The 19420-nt window shown below is 33.7% G+C and overlaps 3 protein-coding genes and 1 non-coding gene across 5 annotated transcripts; all 4 read right to left on the bottom strand.

The window, feature by feature from the left end:
* Nucleotides 1-5274: 5274 nt before the first annotated feature.
* On the bottom strand, nucleotides 5275-9155 carry LOC116032320 (protein REVERSION-TO-ETHYLENE SENSITIVITY1-like). 2 transcript variants are annotated; one of them, XM_031274821.1, is made up of 3 exons: nucleotides 8608-9155; nucleotides 6513-6814; nucleotides 5275-5757 (listed from the first exon to the last, which is right to left on the bottom strand). In XM_031274821.1, exons 1-3 carry the CDS (start codon nucleotides 8645-8647, stop codon nucleotides 5335-5337), a joined length of 765 nt encoding a protein of 254 aa, XP_031130681.1. In that variant the 5' UTR covers nucleotides 8648-9155; the 3' UTR covers nucleotides 5275-5334. The 2 variants fall into 2 exon arrangements, with proteins under 2 accessions (XP_031130681.1, XP_031130682.1); XM_031274822.1 differs by lacking the exon at nucleotides 8608-9155 and adding an exon at nucleotides 7650-7679 and having other exon boundaries at nucleotides 6513-7442.
* A 211-nt stretch (nucleotides 9156-9366) lies between these two features.
* Nucleotides 9367-13749, bottom strand: LOC116032319. The gene is made up of 3 exons (XM_031274819.1): nucleotides 13477-13749; nucleotides 12294-12619; nucleotides 9367-11788 (listed from the first exon to the last, which is right to left on the bottom strand). The coding sequence occupies exons 1-3, from the start codon at nucleotides 13712-13714 to the stop codon at nucleotides 9833-9835; spliced, it is 2520 nt and encodes an 839-aa protein (XP_031130679.1). The 5' UTR covers nucleotides 13715-13749; the 3' UTR covers nucleotides 9367-9832.
* Nucleotides 13750-14379: 630 nt separating this feature from the next.
* TRNAE-UUC lies at nucleotides 14380-14451 on the bottom strand. The gene has a single exon. It is a non-coding gene; the product is annotated as a tRNA-Glu (tRNA).
* Nucleotides 14452-14766: 315 nt separating this feature from the next.
* On the bottom strand, nucleotides 14767-19105 carry LOC116032582 (protein RETICULATA-RELATED 1, chloroplastic-like). Its single transcript, XM_031275217.1, has 8 exons — nucleotides 18590-19105; nucleotides 17715-17876; nucleotides 17498-17590; nucleotides 17310-17425; nucleotides 16668-16766; nucleotides 16256-16561; nucleotides 15970-16134; nucleotides 14767-15505 (listed from the first exon to the last, which is right to left on the bottom strand). Exons 1-8 carry the CDS (start codon nucleotides 18959-18961, stop codon nucleotides 15211-15213), a joined length of 1608 nt encoding a protein of 535 aa, XP_031131077.1. The 5' UTR covers nucleotides 18962-19105; the 3' UTR covers nucleotides 14767-15210.
* Between the last annotated feature and the right edge of the window lie 315 nt (nucleotides 19106-19420).

The following is a 19420-nucleotide window of genomic DNA, read 5'->3' as shown; positions in this document are numbered from 1 at the left end:
TAGTGTTTTACCCGTGGGGCACGAATAAAATTTTGTTATTATGAATTTAAATAAAAAAAAATACAAATACATTAAAATGTACAATATAATAATATAGTTGAATTTTCATATATTTGGTCAAGTATCTATTATCATAGCATACAAAATTAAAATTTTGTATAATTAATATAATCTATAATCATGTACATATTTATATGAATTTATAGAGAAAAAAATTACATAATTAAATTGAATTATTCCTAATCGTATTTCATATTTATTATTAATTCTAACAATATGAATAATAACTAAGAAAATTATACTTAGAAATTAAAAAAATGTAAATTTTAAATTTTGTATATGTGATTTTAAACTCTAATCAGACACATTTTCTTATATGATTGTGTAATACAGTGTATATATAAAAAAAATTTATTAATATGTATATATGTAAATTCTATAATATAATATCTGTAATTATAATTTATATTGATATATTATAATTAAAATAATTAAATTTAGAAATTAAAAAATAGTATTTTAATTTTGTATGAAATTAATATAATGTATAAGTATATGTATGTATGCATTTTTTAAAATATAAATACTTATGAATACACATTTTGTTAATTTTATAATTTTATTCTTATTTATATTTTATATTTTATTAATTATAATTAAGAATATTACATTTACAAATTAAAAGAATTCAATTTTTAAATTTATATGGATTAATGTAGTCCGTAACTATATTACATATTTAGATAAATTTTTAAATATTTTTGAATTTTTAATTAAGACTATGAGTTTAGACATATTTTAAAATAATTTTTTAATAAGTAACCATTGTAGTAATTTATAATTAGCTTGTATAATTATGCCAGTAATCACAATCTATAAAAAAAAGTGTATATATTTTCATATTGTACAAAATACTATAAATATAATATATGTCTACATAAATGGATAAAAAGAGAAATTGATTTTTTTTTATTATGTAGATATTTATAAATATTATATAATTTTTTTCTTTGCATGAAAAAACATTCTTATTTTAAAATTTTACAATGATATCTGAGTTTTATTTTGATATCTACTTTGGTGATATTTTAAACTTTGAGTAACACTTGTGTGAGACCGTCTTAGGGGTCTTAATCCGTAAGACAGACCAGATCTTTGATTAATAGGTCGGATCTTTGACCTCGTTAATTAAAGATCCAACCCGTCTCACAGATTGAGACTATGAGACGGTCACACACAAGTTTTTGCCTTAAACTTTTGTTTGTTATCATAAATAGTACTCTATCTGTCCCATTTTGTGTTTAATTGTACTTTTAATGTAGTTTCTAAATATATATAAATTTTATATATTAATGCTAAACTTAATATTATGAAAAATTAGATTAAAAATAACTTCAATCAATCCTCGTTAAACGAATCAGACAATCAAAATGGGACAGAGATAGTAATAGATATCTAGAAACCATTTAGTTTTGTTTCTAAATATTTTCCAACTCCCGTAAATGAAGCACAATCAAAACATCTCTAGATCATCATTTAAATAATAGGTTCACAATAGACTTTGTAGTTCAATATTTGTAGATCTATGCTATGTTTTTAACTATTTTATTGAAAGTTTATTTCTTTTAGTTCTATTATCTCCTCTTCTTCTTCATTTTAAATTGATAGATCTCGATATGATGCATCATTCTTAAATATGTGAATTTCAATTAATTTAATAACATTATATTTAAATGTAAGACATTTATCAAATAACATTATATTTTTTTCAAACTACGCAAATGTAAATTAGTTTAATTAGTTCTCTTTTATGTTAGTTTTTCTTCAGTTTTGTTATTTACGGAAATTTATTTGTTTTGGGCTCATAATATTTAAATAATTCCTATTATTTTAGATTTTAAATTTGTTTATAATTTATGGTATTTTATAAAATTTGTTTGCAACATTTGTACTAAAAAACTTTTAAATTAATGCAATAATACTTATATTTGTTATTAATAGAATTCTAAAATCATAATAATGATATATTTTACTTTTCACATTTTTAAACTTTGTTCGACATATAACAATTTTTTTGGATGAACTTTTGACATGCAATAATGATTCAATATATGTATATATGTATCATAATTATTATTTTCTCTTTTTAGCAATATGTGTATGTGTGTGTGTGTGTGTGTATATACTAATCAAATTAAATTATTTTAATTTTAACAATTTTAATTAAACTTCAAAAAATAAAACAAATGAAATTTAAAATATCTATAATACAAAGATACTAATTGAATAGAAGATTTCAATTTTATCTTATTATAATAAATTAAATTTGAAATATCTATTTTGATTTATAATTTTTTTATTTTAGTAGAATATATATTTTTCTTTTTTATATATTCTATTACCATTAAATTATCATATTATTATTTAATGACTTTAAAAAAGATAGAGATCTATATATATAGCAATATAATGATCGAAAATATAATTACAAATAACAATTAGATTTATTTTTGTTTTATTTTGTACCAAAGTTTACTTTTATGCGTATGAAACGTTTGAAAAAGAATTATTTCAATTGCCATATGTAATTAAATTGATTTAATATAATTGTATGTTAATTTAATACATTAAAATAAAAATATCAATATAGGTGTTATTTAAAATTTTTTAATTCGAACTTTGTATTAATGATATATTTTTATATATTAATTTTTTTTTGTATATAAAAAAACTGAAATTAAATTGAAAAAGAATATACTTGAGTATTAGTTTAGTATACCTTAAAAGTAGATCATGATTCATGGTGTAAAAAATATTTAGGAAATCATTACTATAAATTAAATTAACATATATAGCATTTTTTTTTATTATTTAATTAGGTAAAAAATAATTGTAATTTCAAATATCAAAACAGAAGTATTTTCTTCGGATGGACGGGAAAACAACACTTCTGTTTTAATATATATTATTATGTAAGTCTATGTTAATTTTAATTATATATTGCAATTGTATTGTAAAAAATCAATCTACAACATTTTAAAAATGAACCAATATATTCTCAAAAAAAAAAAAAACCAATATTATATTGAAAATGAATCTAATATAGTGATTTAATATAATTATATGTTAATTTAATACATTAAAATAAAAATATCAATATTGGTGTTATTTAAAATTTTTTAATTAAAACTTTTTAATGATATATTTTTTATATATTAATTTTATTTGTATATAAAAAAAATTAAACTTAAGTTGAAAAAGAATATACGGAGTATTAGTTTAGTGTACCTTAAAAGTAGACCATGATTCATGGTATGATAAATATTTTAGATAATTATTACTATAAATTAAATTAACATATATAGCATTTTTGTATTTATTTGATTGTTGGAATTTTTAAATACTATAGTATACATCATATAGTAATTTGATTCTTGAAATTTTGTTTTTAAATATTATCATGAGAGGAATTTTTTTTTGAAAGATCATGAGAGGAATTTAATTACGTACGTTAACATAATATAGTAATATTTTTTTAATACTATAATATACATCATATAGTAATTTGATTGTTGGAATTTTTATTTTTGTGAATATTATCATGAGAGTAATTTAATTACGTACATTAACATAATATAGTAATATTTTTTTAATACTATAATATATATCATATAGTAATTTTTTTGAATATTATCATGAGAGGAATTTAATTACATACATTAACATAATATAGTAATATTTTTTTGAATACTATAATATGCATCATATAGTAATTTAATTTGATTGTGGGAATTTTTATTTTTTTTAATATTATCATGAAAGGAATTTAATTACGTACATTAACATAATATAGTAATATTTTTTTTGAATACTAAAATATACATCATAGTATAAGGAATACTATAATAGATGTCTGAAATCTGAAATATAATTAAAATAAAAGTAATTTGAATGCTATATATTTCATTAATAAATAAGGAATCCATGAATGGAATTGAATAAAGAATGGAATCATAATTTGAATATTTTGTCAATTTTTGCCATAAATAAGGAATGATAAGGAAGGCTAGAATTTCTGATAAGGAATTATTATATATTATTATGTTGACTGATTTCAAATTTTTTGGACTAAAATGAGCGGGAAAGCAAGCACTTCTGTTTTAATATATATATATATAGATTTCTTCCCAATATCTTGTGTCAAAAATAAAAAATAAAAAATAGTTCCCGAAATGATTAATCTGAGTATGGTACATATTTAAAGGTGTTACCTGCTAAGGAAAAAAAAAAAAGAGACCCTGCTAATTAAGTTCATATCAAGACTCAATCCACCTGGCTGATATAGGTTATAATAATAATATTTCTTCCTAAGAAAATTTTGTATCAAAAATAAAAAGTAAAAATTAATTAAACGAAGTAATTGGTCATGGTCTACTTCACGCTAAACTTAACTTATTTTGAAAGATTCAGATGGTTAAGTCGTATGAAAGATTTAAACGACTCAACGCATTTTAAAACTCCTATGATCGAGTTTATCCTAAAATACTCAATCCATCCTACTCATTTAGGGATGTTGTTATCCCCGAAAAATTATACAATAGCTCAATAATTTATATGGATGATTGAAATATGTATTACTCCATATTAGGGAAAACAACGTTTTTGACTCTTGAGTTGTTTTACTTTTAGAAATTTGATACGTATATATATTGATTTGAACAAATTTAGTCCTTTAATTATTTATAGTGTGACACATTTAGTCCCTAAAATTATATAATTACATATTTTGGTTAATTTGTCAATTATTCTACACATTAATTTGTCAAAGTTATACTTGTCAATTACTCTACACATTAAAGCTTCTTTCTCTCCCTCATTACAAATGTGGTCAACCTGGCCTGCTTAGCTTTTGGGTGCCCAAGATTTCCGCCAACTTTTCCGGTGATGAGATTGTCATCTTCGTAGCCTTGGAGCTCCTCGCCGGGTGGACACGCTTCAACCACTTCTGGCAAGACATTAAACTATTTGGGAAACATCAATTAAGCTATCATACTCAAATAACTCTCAAATAAGAAATTATACTAAATAGTTATCATCTAATAGCTAATTTACCGAGCACATTTCTACAATCAACTAATGTTATCAACTAGTTATACCCTCTCATCCAGTCAGCTAACTACCGTTTACCAAACAGGACCAAAGTCTTGTAATAAATTACAAAAGAAAATAAATAAATAAATAAAAATAATAAAAAATTATCCATACTAATTGTTATCCATGAATTTTGTTTACCCAAACATGAAGTGTTAAGCTATTGCACAAGAGTCTACATTTCTACCACTTGAGCAGATTCTTGGCACAGTATGTACCAAACAAAAACCATCCAAAAACAAGGAAAGAGAAGGACAACAAGGCAATCAAGAAATGCCATCCAGTCATGGCTAGTCCCAAGCAGAGCACTGTGATGCAGGGGAGAAATGATCTTAGAACCGAGAAGCCATCGACCCAGTGGCCTTTGATCAGCACCAGAGCCGCCACGCTAACCATGTTCCACTCCATTGACCCGCCATAGCACAGCCGGTTCAGGCAATTAGCCACGAAAGAGTAGCAGCTGCAGGTGAAGATGTTATATGTGTGGTGCTCGAAGTGGCATTGGCTCGAGTAGAGGGCGTCGTCCCAAGTGATTGCTGGTCCATAGTCTGCGTGCTGGTATCTGCAGTTGCAGGTGTGCCCCGCGAGGTGTGGGGGAAAGCAGCACTGAGAAACAAGAAATCTTGTCAATGAATCAGCTAATTAGTGCAGATGATGAGAAGGAACAGCAGAAGAAAGAAAAGCAACATAAAACGTGCAGGCATGCACCAAAAGACGTTGGTTCAAGTGGAAGAGTTTGGGTCGTTTCAGCATGGAGTATCACGAGAGCAAGACACGCCACAATCAGTAGGCGAGGAAGTTCACCAATGTGGAGGCAACCCAGCATAGCTGGTGAGATTTTTGACTTATAATCATAAAGTTACAAGTTTGACTCCCAGCGGGAGTAGCCTATTGTCTTCTTAGTTGAGCCAGTGAGTTATGAGCAACATTGTCCTACCAAGTTGGTCAGACTGTTGACTTGGCAATCATAATGTTACAAGTTTGATGAGCGGGAGCGGCCTATTAGTCTTGTTGGTTTGAGCCAATCAACTATGAGCAATATAGACTAGTATACCTCCTTGTGGTCATTTGTCAGCTAGAGTCACAATGCAGGTTTACTCAGTGCACACCCTCAGATATTAGTTATGGGTTTCCCTCGTCACTTAAAAGAAGAAAAGTTTACCAATGTTCTACCTAGACAAGCGAATCAGGGCAAATGGTGAAAGGAACAGCAAAAGAAAGCGAAGCAATCACGCTACTTAAAACACGTAGGCATGCACCAAAAGGTGTTGACTCAAGCAGAAGGAGTTTGAGTCGTTTAAGTTCAACACCACACAAACAGTAGGCAGTAGGAGAAAGTTGGATGAGATAGGGATATTTACCTTTGTTCTATCAAGCTGATAGTATCTGGCTACAGCTCCAAATGCAAAATCATCGACATTGATGAGGTAGGAACCCGAAAAATCTAAGACCACACCATCTTCCCTACAAATGCCGACATGCCCAAAGAAAGGCGTCAGCCAAGACACCACCGGGAGAGGACACCAAACCAAGCAACAAGGGAACTTCGAATTCTTAGGATCTATTTCATCAAGTGGCCACAGCACATGCCGAATCCTCTGTGCCAAACTCTTTCTCCCCATCCCGAGAGTAGTAGAGGATAAGTCCATCGCAGCAAGCCTTCCTGAAAGAAGCTATATGTTTTTTATGAATCCAAAATGACAGAATTCTTAGTCATAGAAAAGAAAAAGGCCATTATAGAAAGATAGTGGTTAGTGTAGTTCATAGTCAAACTAAAACAGCTCCGTATTATACATGAAAATGCAGGGAGACAAATTCTGGAAGATTGTGGTACATTGTGGAAAAAGAGTGCCCAAGTACATCATATATAGTCAAACCGAAACAGCAATGTAATATACACGAAAAAGCGGGGAGACAAGTTCCATGCACATTGTTGTCATAGTGACAGCGAGAGATGATTAGCCTGAAGAAACAACAGCACATGAACATGTTCAAAAGTTCAGTACATTAGCCATTAACCATTCTAACCGGACTTTCTACTTTCATCAAGAATGCCAACACAAATTTATTGCACAGAATTTGAATGAATCAGAACGAACCTAATCAATGGCACACAGCAATGTGGGATGTCCTAATCATATGGAAAATACTTACCACAGATTCCAACATGTCGAAAAAACAAGTGAAACACCCACCTTGAGACTAAAATTAGTGATCCTCTCACGTGCTCTTCTAACGGATTCATTTACACGTTTTAAGGTTGTTCCAAAAAATATAATCATTTCTGCCTGCTTCATTTCGGTTATAAGGGCATAAAACATACGTAGTATAAAACAATTCAGTATCCTCACAATTCTTCTGTCCTAATTCAAATGCTTGCAAGGAAAGTCTATTGCAAAGATCGAAAGGGTAAAAGGGTAGCTTAGTCATGTGATTAAGTTGAAAGGAAACAAAAAACAGCAGAGGGGAACATAGCATTGAGCAATTACACTCGGAACCTTATCTCATCAAAGACGGTGGACTCAAGCATGGGAAAAACCAACTTGACTTTCTTCAGAAAACGTAGGGATGACCTGTTGGAGGCCAGAGAGTAAATACCAAAGGATTACAAACTAGCAATCCTTGGGATACCACTATACTAACCCTTAGCCGATAGTCCACAGAGGTGACACTGCAACCAAACACTAATAATCCTTGGGATACCACTATACCCGGAGTGTTGTGATGGACACAAGTTGCGTGCTTAGAGTGTCCATTACAATGCAGTAACTCAGTTGGTTCCGTGCAATTGCAGTGTGGAAGATAGGTATACCCAATGTGGTGGGCACAAGACATTGGTCCTCCCACCTAACGGGCTCCACTATCCTGTCGGGCTGGGTAAGGGAATTTCGTTTTTTGTGAGCAAGAATGTGTATTGCAATAAGTAAAAGAGTATCAAAATCCACAGAATTATTTCAGAAATGCTTTCCCTACCCAAATTGGTTGCCATTAAAACAACCTGAAACTATAAAACATCATTAATTAATTAGCTGTTACCAAGATTCTGCCTCTCCATTTTCCTAACTTAGCTTCCTCCTTCCATTTTTTCTCCCTAGCTCTATCAAGATCTAACAGCCAAATTTCTCTTCCAGAATCAGAAAGTTGGAACCTTTTTTAGTGTAAAATTAAATGCAGGAAAACATTTATTAGTTCTCATAAACAGCACTGTATTATGAACTCATTAATTTCTAATTTTAATCTATTACACAGAGAACCCTTCAAGGCAATTTTTAAGAAAAATGGCACCTTTTGGACTCCACAACCAAAACCCATACCCAAAAATTATCAGAAAATCAGAAAAAAAAAATATAAAAAACAAGAAATAGAATGATTATTAAAATAAAATAAAATTAAAAAAAAAAAAAAAGAAAAAGAAGAAGATAAAATAGAAAATGATGAAATTAAATAATATGAAACCTGTAAAGAGTGATGAAGTGGAAGGAGTGTGAATAAGCATGGTGTTGGGGAAGCAGAGAAAGACGAAGAAGAAGAAAACGGAAAAATATGAGTAAATGCCTTTCTACTAATTTGGACTACTGTTAGTTGTACCATTTTTTGTTTTAATTTTTATTTTTCTTCTTTAATTTGGGTATTAATTATTCTTCGTTTTGGCGTAGAGAAGGAGACAGAAAGTAGTAACGGTGGGTGCATGAACCTTACATTACATCGACGCCATGGTTTCTTCACTCGCACTATAACTGCACCTTCAGCTTGCTTACGTGTAGCTTCGCCAGAGCGGGAACCCACGTGGATCAACCCAATGCTCTTCATGCAGGCCTGCTTTGCTTTTCACCTAAAAATATTGTTGTTGTTTTTACTAAATTTTTTAATAAATACGCTCGGGTGAAATTTGTTTTATAACCTTAATCAGTAAAAGACTGCATTTGAAGGTTGTTTTGTAACCTTAATCGGTGAAGAACTGTAAAGTGATAAATCAGTCTATTAGTTATTTGAACACCTTATAACTCATGGTCAACAAAGGAAATAAACCAGCTTAGCCGTTATCTGAATGTGTGCTTGAAATGAAACAAACCAGCTTAACCGTTATCCGAATGTATGCTTGACATTAAACGTGCCTTGTAACCCTAACAAACAAATAACTATAAGAAAGTAAATTAGTCTAGTTTATTTATAATTAACCAACTCAAACTGAAAATGCTAATAAACACTCCTATAAAAAATCGAACTTAAAACCTTAAACAACCTCAATATGTTGTGATTCCGGTTGATCCATGTACCAACTTAGCTTCTATGTTGTCTTGGTGTACAGTCCCTCTATTCTTGATATAAAGTAGTAGTAATAATAATAATAATAATATTGTGCTAGTTCATGTGATTTTGTAATAAATACTATAACTTTTTCGTATAACACACACTAAACATTAAACATCTCGAGTAAAATCGTTAATGCATCTTTTAGACAGTAGAAACAGAATCTCCGGCAGCCTGAACCAAGATTCCAAGAACAATCATACCATTATAGCAACAGCACGAGCACAAGCCACAAAAACCGACGCCAAAAAGTAGGCATAAGCGCATGGGAATGTTGTCGTTGAACTATATAGTCAGACCAGAGAACAGAAAACCGGACAATACACAAAAATTCATGTCAAAATTCATGTGCATTTTGGAAACCTGAGGCTTAGAGGAGAGAAATGAACGCTGCTGGATCAGCATAGGGATGGCTTGGTGCATCGTCAACATTGGCACACGTATAATCCACCAAGATATCGGTTATTGTCAAAGGATCCCTTTCCACATCGTCATCCACGACAGTAATATTAGTTTCCTCGGCTGTGGCACAGATTCCTGCAGTGTCGCCTAGGAGGACTTCCAGAGGCAACTTAGTACCTGAGTCGTCTTGTAATCCAAAGTTCACCTCCAAAATAGGAATCTCGAAATCCAGAGAAGGCACTGAATAGCGGCATCCTCCCAAAATGTCTGTGCTAGACTGCTCTGAGGCATCATCTTCAGCAGCTTCACCAGCACTTCCCAGAGACTCGGGTTTAGTCTCTGTCTCGTCTCTTAAGGGGCGTTTTGTACAGTTATTTTCTGGGAACAAGATACTCGGAGGATATTTTGAAGTTGTTTCCTTGATGATGGCATGATCAATGGGATTCGCCAAGTCATTGGCTTCATTACTTTCACATGTGCAGCTCTCGTCTTTGAAATCAACCACTTCAGATGCTTCGGTGTGCTTGTCGCTTAACTTTTGCCCTGCATCTAGTTCAATTGTGATGTCACTGGAAATTGAAACAGAATTCGGTATGCTCTTATTTTGAGTGCTTGGTGGAGGTGAATAATCATTTCTGTTCGGTGAAGAATGCACATCGTCTAAATCCTCCAAAGTGAACTCAGGAGCTGTAACTGTAAGAATCCGCCTATATTTTGAAAGCATGCCCTCATTCTTTTCATCTCTAATGCAATCATCTCTCAGAACTGGCCCACTCGGAGAACATTCCAAGGGATCACCATCCTTCTCATGTATCTCACCGCTATGTTCAGAAGCAGTAACTTCAAAATTTTGAGTACATTCTGCAGGAGAAGTAACAGATGTCGATAAGAATCCAGAAAGTGCTGCAGCTAAAGCATTATCAATCGAGGAAGCTAGATTTCTCTTTACTTCAGGAGAATTCTTTGAAGGTTCCAACACATGGCTGTCTTCCTCTTCCTCTCCACATGAGAACTCAGGGGCGGCAATCACACAACTTGGATGCATACGCGGAGAACTTGCGGAAATTGATGAATTATCAATTTGGCTGGCCAATTTATCATCAGGAAAATCCATTTTTAACTCTGATGCCAAATTAGGAGGATGATCATTTCCATCATTGTAGAAAGAGCCAAAATTAGAATCAGTGCATGAAAAAGAAGGAGCCGAAATTCTATTGCATGAAGGGATTCCAGTATATTGAGAGTTCTTAGCAAGAATTTCTACTTGCTCCTCCACTCTCTGGAGCCTCACTTCCATGCTGTTTATTGGCTTAAGCATGCTTTCTTCAAACCGTAAACAGATATCTTCAATCCTGTTCACTCGGTCAACAAGTTGTACTAGAACTCTCTCTATATCTGGCATATTATTTTTCTCATCAGCAGTCAATTGTTTTGGAGATTGAGGTTTTAGCCCATTGCCTACCACTTGTTCCTTTTTATTAAGGTCCAGGGTGGGAAGCAAAGATTGAACAGGTTCAGATGTAAGCTGATCATCAGCATGCAAACTCACATGTTGCTCATCAACTGTCGATCTCTGCTCACAGTGAATTCCATTCATATCATCAGTCATATCATGTCCCCTTGCTGTAGGGCCCGCATCATCATCCTTTCCCTGTCTATCAGAAGCATATTTGTCATTTGTTCGGCTGGCACCTGATTTAGATAATTGCAGAAGAGTAGGAACAAGCATTGCCATTAGGGAACTTTGGGCTGAGCTTTCCACTGGAGTAGAGTGATTTTCTGAATCAGTAGACACAAATGGATCACCAAAGATGTAAACCTCATCTATATATAAACAGTCTTTGCTTTGAAGAGATAGCAAACGGATTGTAAGTGAAGCACAAGGTTCAGCATCACTAATTTGGGCTGTAGCCTCATAAAGCTCCTGTAGAAAAACAATTAACAAATTACTACAAAAGAAAACATCTTTTAATATTTTGGCCTTTTTTGCAATTAAGTGATCAAGCCGCATGAAGTAGGGCCAATGACATTAAAGAAAAACTCAAAACAGAATGCACCAGAGAAATGAGGATCCAATGATCAATTCAATTCGGTAACAATTGCAAATAGCCAGATACAAAGGAAAAGCTCCATTTATCAAAACAATATCATATTACCCAGTGGAAAATGTTGAAAACCAAAACTTTTTTTCCAAATATACAGTGAGAATTGCGTTATATTCCTATCTTTTTTTTTCTTCTTTTTTTTCAATTAGAATACATGGTAAAGCCATGTCTTTTATACTTCTAAGGAGTCACATCTGAAATGAGGAGAGCCAAATGAGACAAGAAACGTAAAGCTCGTGTGCAGTGGCAATGACAGCAAAATAAGATTAAAAACAAGAGACCATAACCAGTTTGAATGAAAGGAGTATACTTTAATCTCCATACCTGGACACTTCTGCCACCTTCCTTAGCAGCCTGCTTTACCAAACAATTGATTCCATTCTCAACAACAGGTAAATCAGGAACTTCGACATCTACCCAATCCTCTTCACTGTTGGAACCATTTTTTACTCTAATTACCTTCACATGTTGCTTGGAAGCATCTTCAATCCCAGCCAGGAGAATTTCACCTTCTCTTTCAGCCACACTGCAGCGAACTGTACAAAGATACTGATTCTCACCATGTAGCGAAGACGCATAGTATATCTCATACACACGTGCAGTGCTCCGAACATAAACCTGCTGGATTTCATGCCTTTGAGCAAAGCATACTGCAAGGAAAGGAAAACTAAGCTATAATTGGGAACAGAAATGGTTAAGTTAATTAACTTGGGGGGTGCAATTTCTTACAACCTTAGACAAGAGTTGATAAAACAACATTTCTTTTTGGACATATCATGAGAAAAGTCCGGCACAATATAATTCAAATAAGGTAGTAGGAGACAACAATGAAAAAAGACTGTATTTTCATTCACCACAGAGGCTCTCAACCAAAAGAAACAAACCGTAATCAATGATAACTACTAAATCTAAATTTAGCAGAAAAAAACAAATTCTTACTCCCCTATGAGATCATACAATTTATCCTCATAATATACCTTCGATCTTAGCAGAAAAACATTTTAACCTCCATCTCCTGTATGATAATCACACTGGACCATATAAATACTTGGAAAACCATAAACATGGAATTCATTCCAGGTAAATAATCATTATTGAATGTTCTAAAGTCATATCCTCAGTTCACGATTTGCAATCATGATTTCTCAATATTCACAAAACAAAGGCATAAAGAATTACACTGAAGGTCACAAGCTCACCTAGTTACCTAGTAGCTTCAATCAGTGAATCAACTATAAATACCATCACGAAATTCACCAGCAAGCAGATTAACACTTGAGTTACAATTCTAAGCATACATGAACAGTGACATTTCTTTCACTAACTAGAACACAAATTTGTGAAAAAAAAATAAATAATAACACTTCAAGTTGAAAGTATAAATTTAATCAATTGAACGAAATCCTCATCCAAATAATCATCAAAATCGAAGCTTTTAGCAAAAAATAAAGTCTCAAATTCACTTCCTGTGATCAGTAATTATAAGAAAAACACGACGCTAACTTACTTTTGATTTCACAAGGACCAGAATCAAGTGAGGGGGGCTTAACGATAACAGGCGATTTCGGAATAGAATCAGGGTCAATTGGCGAATCAGAGGACTCAAATGTGACGGCGCTTTCCAGAGAGCCGTGAGCAATTTGCCAGTTTGTCACCGCATCGGAGCTCGGCGAACTTTCGCCACTGTAACAGTAGCTATTGCCGTGATCTTCGCCGTCGGTCGGAGTAGTCGGAACCATCACCATTTTGCGTTAGTGTTCATGCGTTTTCTGAAAGCCAAATATATATATTACGCGATTTATAGGCAACTGATAATGTTTGGAATATATATATCAGAAAAGAAATTATTTTAACCGAAAGTAACCCAAGAACCAAAATCTTTAAATAATTACTCCTTATTTTTATTTTCAAGTACAAGCAAACTAATTTATTAAATCAAGGTTAATAACCTTTTTAATAGTATAAAGTGACTCTCCTAAATTGAGATGATGAGTTTAAGTCGATAGGAGAATATTGACTTTTTATTAAGGATGTTTTGCGAGTGATAAAAATAATTAATTAAAATATAAGAAAAAATATTTGGTCGGTGCGTGTTGTGTGTATCATTCCTAAAAAGCATATAATATTGGGTTTAGAATCAATTTATTATTTTGTATTCCCCTTAATTTACGGAAATTCCAAATGCTGTACACTTTAACTTCTTTGGAATTGTTTTTTTTTTTACAATATAAATTGTATTTTGTAAGGGAATTAAAAAAAAAAAAAAAAAGATACAAGGGAAAATGCTCAAAAGGAAATTATAAAGAGTCAGTGAATTATTGGTAACTTAGGTTGAGAAGGTGAAAAAAAGTTTAAACGGATTGTGGTTGGCCTTCTCAGAAGATTTATGAAAACATAAACCAAAAAACATTTCCGTTGCCGGGAATCGAACCCGGGTCTCCTGGGTGAAAGCCAGATATCCTAACCGCTGGACGACAACGGATTGCTGGTTAGTGCTCTCAGAAGTTTTATATAGTTTTCAACAAAACCTTTACATCCATTCAAAAAAATTCAAATGAGTTGAGCCAAACATAAAAATAGTAAAATAGCTCAGTTGATCCTTAGGTGTTAAATTGTAAGTAAAGATGTAGAATTAAGACTAACAGTTTGAACCTAAGAGAATTTTGCCAAGCTAGAGTGTAGAGGCCCTTTGAGTAGGAATTTTGCCTTTTTGGACAAAATAATGAAGTAGAAGAGGTTGTTTGGCTATGTGGTGGTGAATAAAGAATAAGAATAAAGGAGTTATTGCAAAGAACTATAGCTAAAATGAAGAAAAGCATTAGCATTCTAAGAATGAAAGTATTTAATCTCAAGATTCTCAACAACAAAACTTTTCACCTAGGAGAAACACAGCTCTAATTAAGAAAAGAAAAAGAAAAAGACTAGCTTAACTAAATGGGGAAACAATATATATTTTCCTGTTAGAAGAAAGTAGCTCCAACAATCTCAAATCTTTCACACTTCTTTATTAGAATCATAAGTTTCTCAATATCACCAAAAAATAGCTAGAGATAAGGAGCAAAATCCCCCCAGCATATCATTCTCTTGATCACTGATGGAGCTTGTGTTGTGGCATCTGCGTGTATCATTGTCAACGAAACTTTCTTGGTCAGGCTCTCACGAAGCGAAAAATATCATCTGAATCGGCAAATCCTTATTCCAGACATGTGCAAAATCGAACAATTGGTTGCTATTGTATCAACTATGCTGTTCTGTTTGCTGTTGCCTTTTTCCTGACTACTCTTTTTCTCCTAGCTTTGGGTGGCACTGCTTCGCCCTCAGTGACTGAGCCGCCTTGGCCCTGTTTGATCCCGAGAAGTCCAAGCCCGGATACTATGGCGTTCTTGGATATAAACCATTTCGAAGAAGTCTGATCAATACCCTCGGATGGTCTATTGTAAGCTGCTTTCAGGAGATCGTCTGCATGAGCCAGTGGATCTGGCTCCACCCCGAGCCAAGTCAGCCTTGATGTCTCTCCAACATGAACATTCATTACCCTGAATGCAATTAATCAAATATGAATGACTATCCAATTTGACAAAGAGAATCCAACTATGGTGATTAGTAGTTGAACAAAATAATATCTAGGGAAAACAACCAGCATAAATTAAGATAAGGTATTAAAAATAAATAAAATCAAGACTGAAAAGAAGTTGGGGACAACCAAAAGAAGAAAAACAAAAAATCGGGGGCAACCCCAACCAAGTTGGTCAGGATATTGACTTGGTAACCACAAGGTTACAAGTTCAACACCAAGCGGGAGCAGCCTAATGACCTTTTTGGTTTGAGCAAGTTAGCTATGAACAACCTAGACTGGTTTACCTCATTGTGATCCTTTGCCGACTAGGGTCACAACTCACAAGGCAAGGTTTACCCAGTGCAGACCCTTGGATTTCTCTAGTCACTCAAAAATCATCTTTAAAGGCATGTATCAGAGTTGATAAAGTCCATAAACGTATACCTGAGGGCGGTGCTAAAGCAGAGAGCAACTCCAATAACATCAAAGTAGTTCATCATTGTTTGGTCTAAGCCACACAACAACTGATAACGCAGATTTGCATATAGGCCAAGGAATGCTCCATAACCAAGTGCGTTATTGCTCACTGATGGAATGCTCACAGACAACCTACCAAAAGCAATCGAAAATATTTATACAGAAGAAAAGTTGTCGAGGAGGCACAATACTATTTCAATGAGAAGGATGGCAAACATTAACACAGGAAAATATTGACACAAGATGTGCATACCTTCCCTCTTTTTTACTGGCCAAAAAATTTGATATAGCACCTTGAGCAGTTCCCATGGTTAATCCAACCATACACAACTCAGCAGCCTTGTAGAAGAATGATTGCAATCTCTTCTGCATATCAAATTCTCTTAGCGGATAGCTCTTTTCAAATATATTATTTGGGAGCTTTTGCAATGTATTTTGCAGATCAAAGCGGAAAGTGTTTCCATATGAACGACAAGGAGCAAGAGACCACAGCACAATAGCATTACAGGCCGTTACTGTGAGCACATTAACTAGGGCAAGATCCCACTCTTGCTTTATCCTGCATTATGATATGATAAAAGCAACGCAAGTTCATCAGGTTAATAGTACTCAAAATATTTGTTAGGCCTCATTTCCATTTAAAAAAATATAAATCAAACCAATACCTCTCCTTGCGATTTTTAACCTCCAACAAAACTGAGCACCCAATTGTAGCTGCTTGCTCAAGAAGAAACTTGTACAAAAATGCTGGATCTGCAATCATCCTGTACAATTAAAAAGGAAATTTCAAGATGAATCAGGAATCTGCCAAAATATCACTGAATATTGAAGGAATATTAGATTATTAGCTATTGATAGTTAAAGGAAATAGAATTACACGTAACAAGGAAAAATTATACTAAACTACTTTAGCTGTCTTTTTTCCCCATTTTCTTTCTTAAAAAATATGAACTAGGAAAGTGGCACCAGAAATTCTGAATTAAATGTAAATGTCATTATTTCATGATATCACTATTTCATGACACTTGAGTTTTTTTTACTTTTTTTATCAGCTCTATTTGAATGCGTAATACCAGACCCCAGATTCAAACTCTTGGTGCTTAAAATAATTTTAAGTATAATATAATTTGCAAAATCAACTTCCATTAAAAACCAAAAGCTTTGGAAGTTCTTTAAAAATTTGGGTTACTGATAAGCTCGGTGTTGCTTTTAGTGAAGGTAGCCTCTGCCCAACCCCAAGCCAATACAGTGTGAAATGGACAAAGATTCTGCACAAATTTGCAAAATAAAGCGGGCACCTTAATTACCTGCCAATAAACCCCCTCGAAAATCCTTGAGGAATCGACCGAGAAATGAACCTAGCTGTTGTAGGTCTGGCATTTATAGCCAAAAATTTCACCATTTGTGCAGAGCTGACCAGACCCTGGATGCAAACACTGTTCAGAATTCTGACAATAGATATCATTAAACTAGAGAAAACAATGAGACAATTTACCATCTCATATGCTTGCCTTAATCCAGCTGGTAAGTCCATCATTGTCTTCTGCCACTCATTCAAGACCGCATCAACAAATTTCCGATCAAAAAGCTGGAAAACATTAGAAAGTTATTACTATCATAGTATTACTCCATATCCAATTATCTGAAGTTAGTAGAAATATACAATAAGGCATGAATGCATGATCAATATAAATTCTTGCAACACGAGTTACCTCTTGAAGAATCATTCGCCTTCTGAACAATCCACCCTCGTCTCCCTCATCGTCATCATCAAAGTCATCCATGTAATCATCATCATCACCATCATCACCTCCATCACCACCACCGTGAAAAATGCTTTTTCCAATATCTCCACCTCCACCTCCAGTTGAAAGCTATCATTTTGTCGAATTTAAGTTAAACTATTTAGCAAAAGAGATGTTGGATATTCCCCACAATAGCATTGAGAATATATAAATAGAAAAAAAAAAAAAATTTGGTAGTATGGGAGGGTAGAATTTCTTAAGAATAATCGGGTAAAGTTTTTCTTTCAAGAGGAAAGACCAATGTGCAAGATTCCTACACCACTTCAATACACAAGTTGATTTGATTTTGACATACATTTTTCCTACTGCCTTTGTCTGGAGAATTTTTATTTATTTGAGGTTGAGCCATGGAGGTTTCACTAACTTCATGAAAAGATAGAAATTTCTATGATCGCAATTAAAATCACAGATTCATGGGCATATAATATTCCACTTGCAATGCCATTGTTACCCTGGCAGCTTTTATCTCAAGAACAGTTTTTTTTCAAGATAAACAGGACAGGGTGATTTGTGAAACTAAAACTAGTAATGTATTCCTGGCAGAGTTTCAAATCTGCTTATTCAAATACAATAACCTACTTTCTCACTACTATCCACAAATAACCCATATTTCTACAACTTTCTTATCAAGTTATTTCCATGGCAGGAATTGAAACAACTCATGCTCTCTTTGAGATAACAAAGCTACTGCTTTTCTATCAAATTCTATGAAAAGAAACACAGCTCAACAAGTAAGAACTGCAACATAAATTTATAAAAATAAAAAATTAAAAAAAACGAACCTCAGGGCTAGACTTAGTTTGTTTCTGGCTCATATCGAGCTTGGATTTCTCCAAAGTAACGGCACCGAGCGATCCATACTTCCCTCCCTTCATAACTGGCGCGAACATTACAGGCGACCCCGCCGAAGAAGTTGGACAATCCGCCGGCGGCGAAGCCTGAAAGCAGCGCTCCAAGGCTGAAACGGCATCTCCGTCCACCACAGATGACGAGGCCCTAATACACGACTTCCTCATCTTCCCGGCCACTGCCAGGCGGTTAAAGGCGGCGGCAGGGTGCAATAACTGCTTCTGTGATGAAACCACTTTGGAAGTGGGGATTGTTGAGGTGTAAATAGGCATGATTTGAGCCGTTTGGAACACCGTGTGAGACATTTTCAGAGGTTTTCTGTGAATTTACTCCTTCGAATTATCCAGTTTGGCGGATTCTCCTGCGAAGGATTAGCTTTTTTCTCTTTTATGGCTTTCACTCTCTAGACTGGAGAGAGTGGGAGAGAGAATCGAGGGTGAGGGGGGCGTTGAGGTTTTGAAGATGGGGACGAAAGAACCCAATCCGAAGTACGAGTCGAATCGCTGGGTAGGAGGACGAGTTGACTCGGATGCATATTAGTCTCACCTAACTCGTGGTGGCCGTAAGCCAAGGCCCCAGGGCCACGCGCGTCCGTGATTCGTGAAGTCAGTAAGTTGGTCTTGCAATTTGCACGTGGGAAAATATGATTGTTATGTAATTAATAAATATTTAAGCCAAAGACTGCGCCACCCGATTTACACTCCCACATGGAAAGGCTTCAGTAGTACTCAAAAAAAATATTTAAAAAGTAAAATAGAGTTAAT

The sequence above is a fragment of the Ipomoea triloba genome, chromosome 10 (genome assembly GCF_003576645.1).
Source record: "Ipomoea triloba cultivar NCNSP0323 chromosome 10, ASM357664v1".
Classification (NCBI taxonomy): domain Eukaryota; kingdom Viridiplantae; phylum Streptophyta; class Magnoliopsida; order Solanales; family Convolvulaceae; genus Ipomoea; species Ipomoea triloba.
The sequence above is the reverse complement of the archived record's forward strand: the minus strand, read 5'-3'. Positions and strand labels throughout refer to the sequence as shown.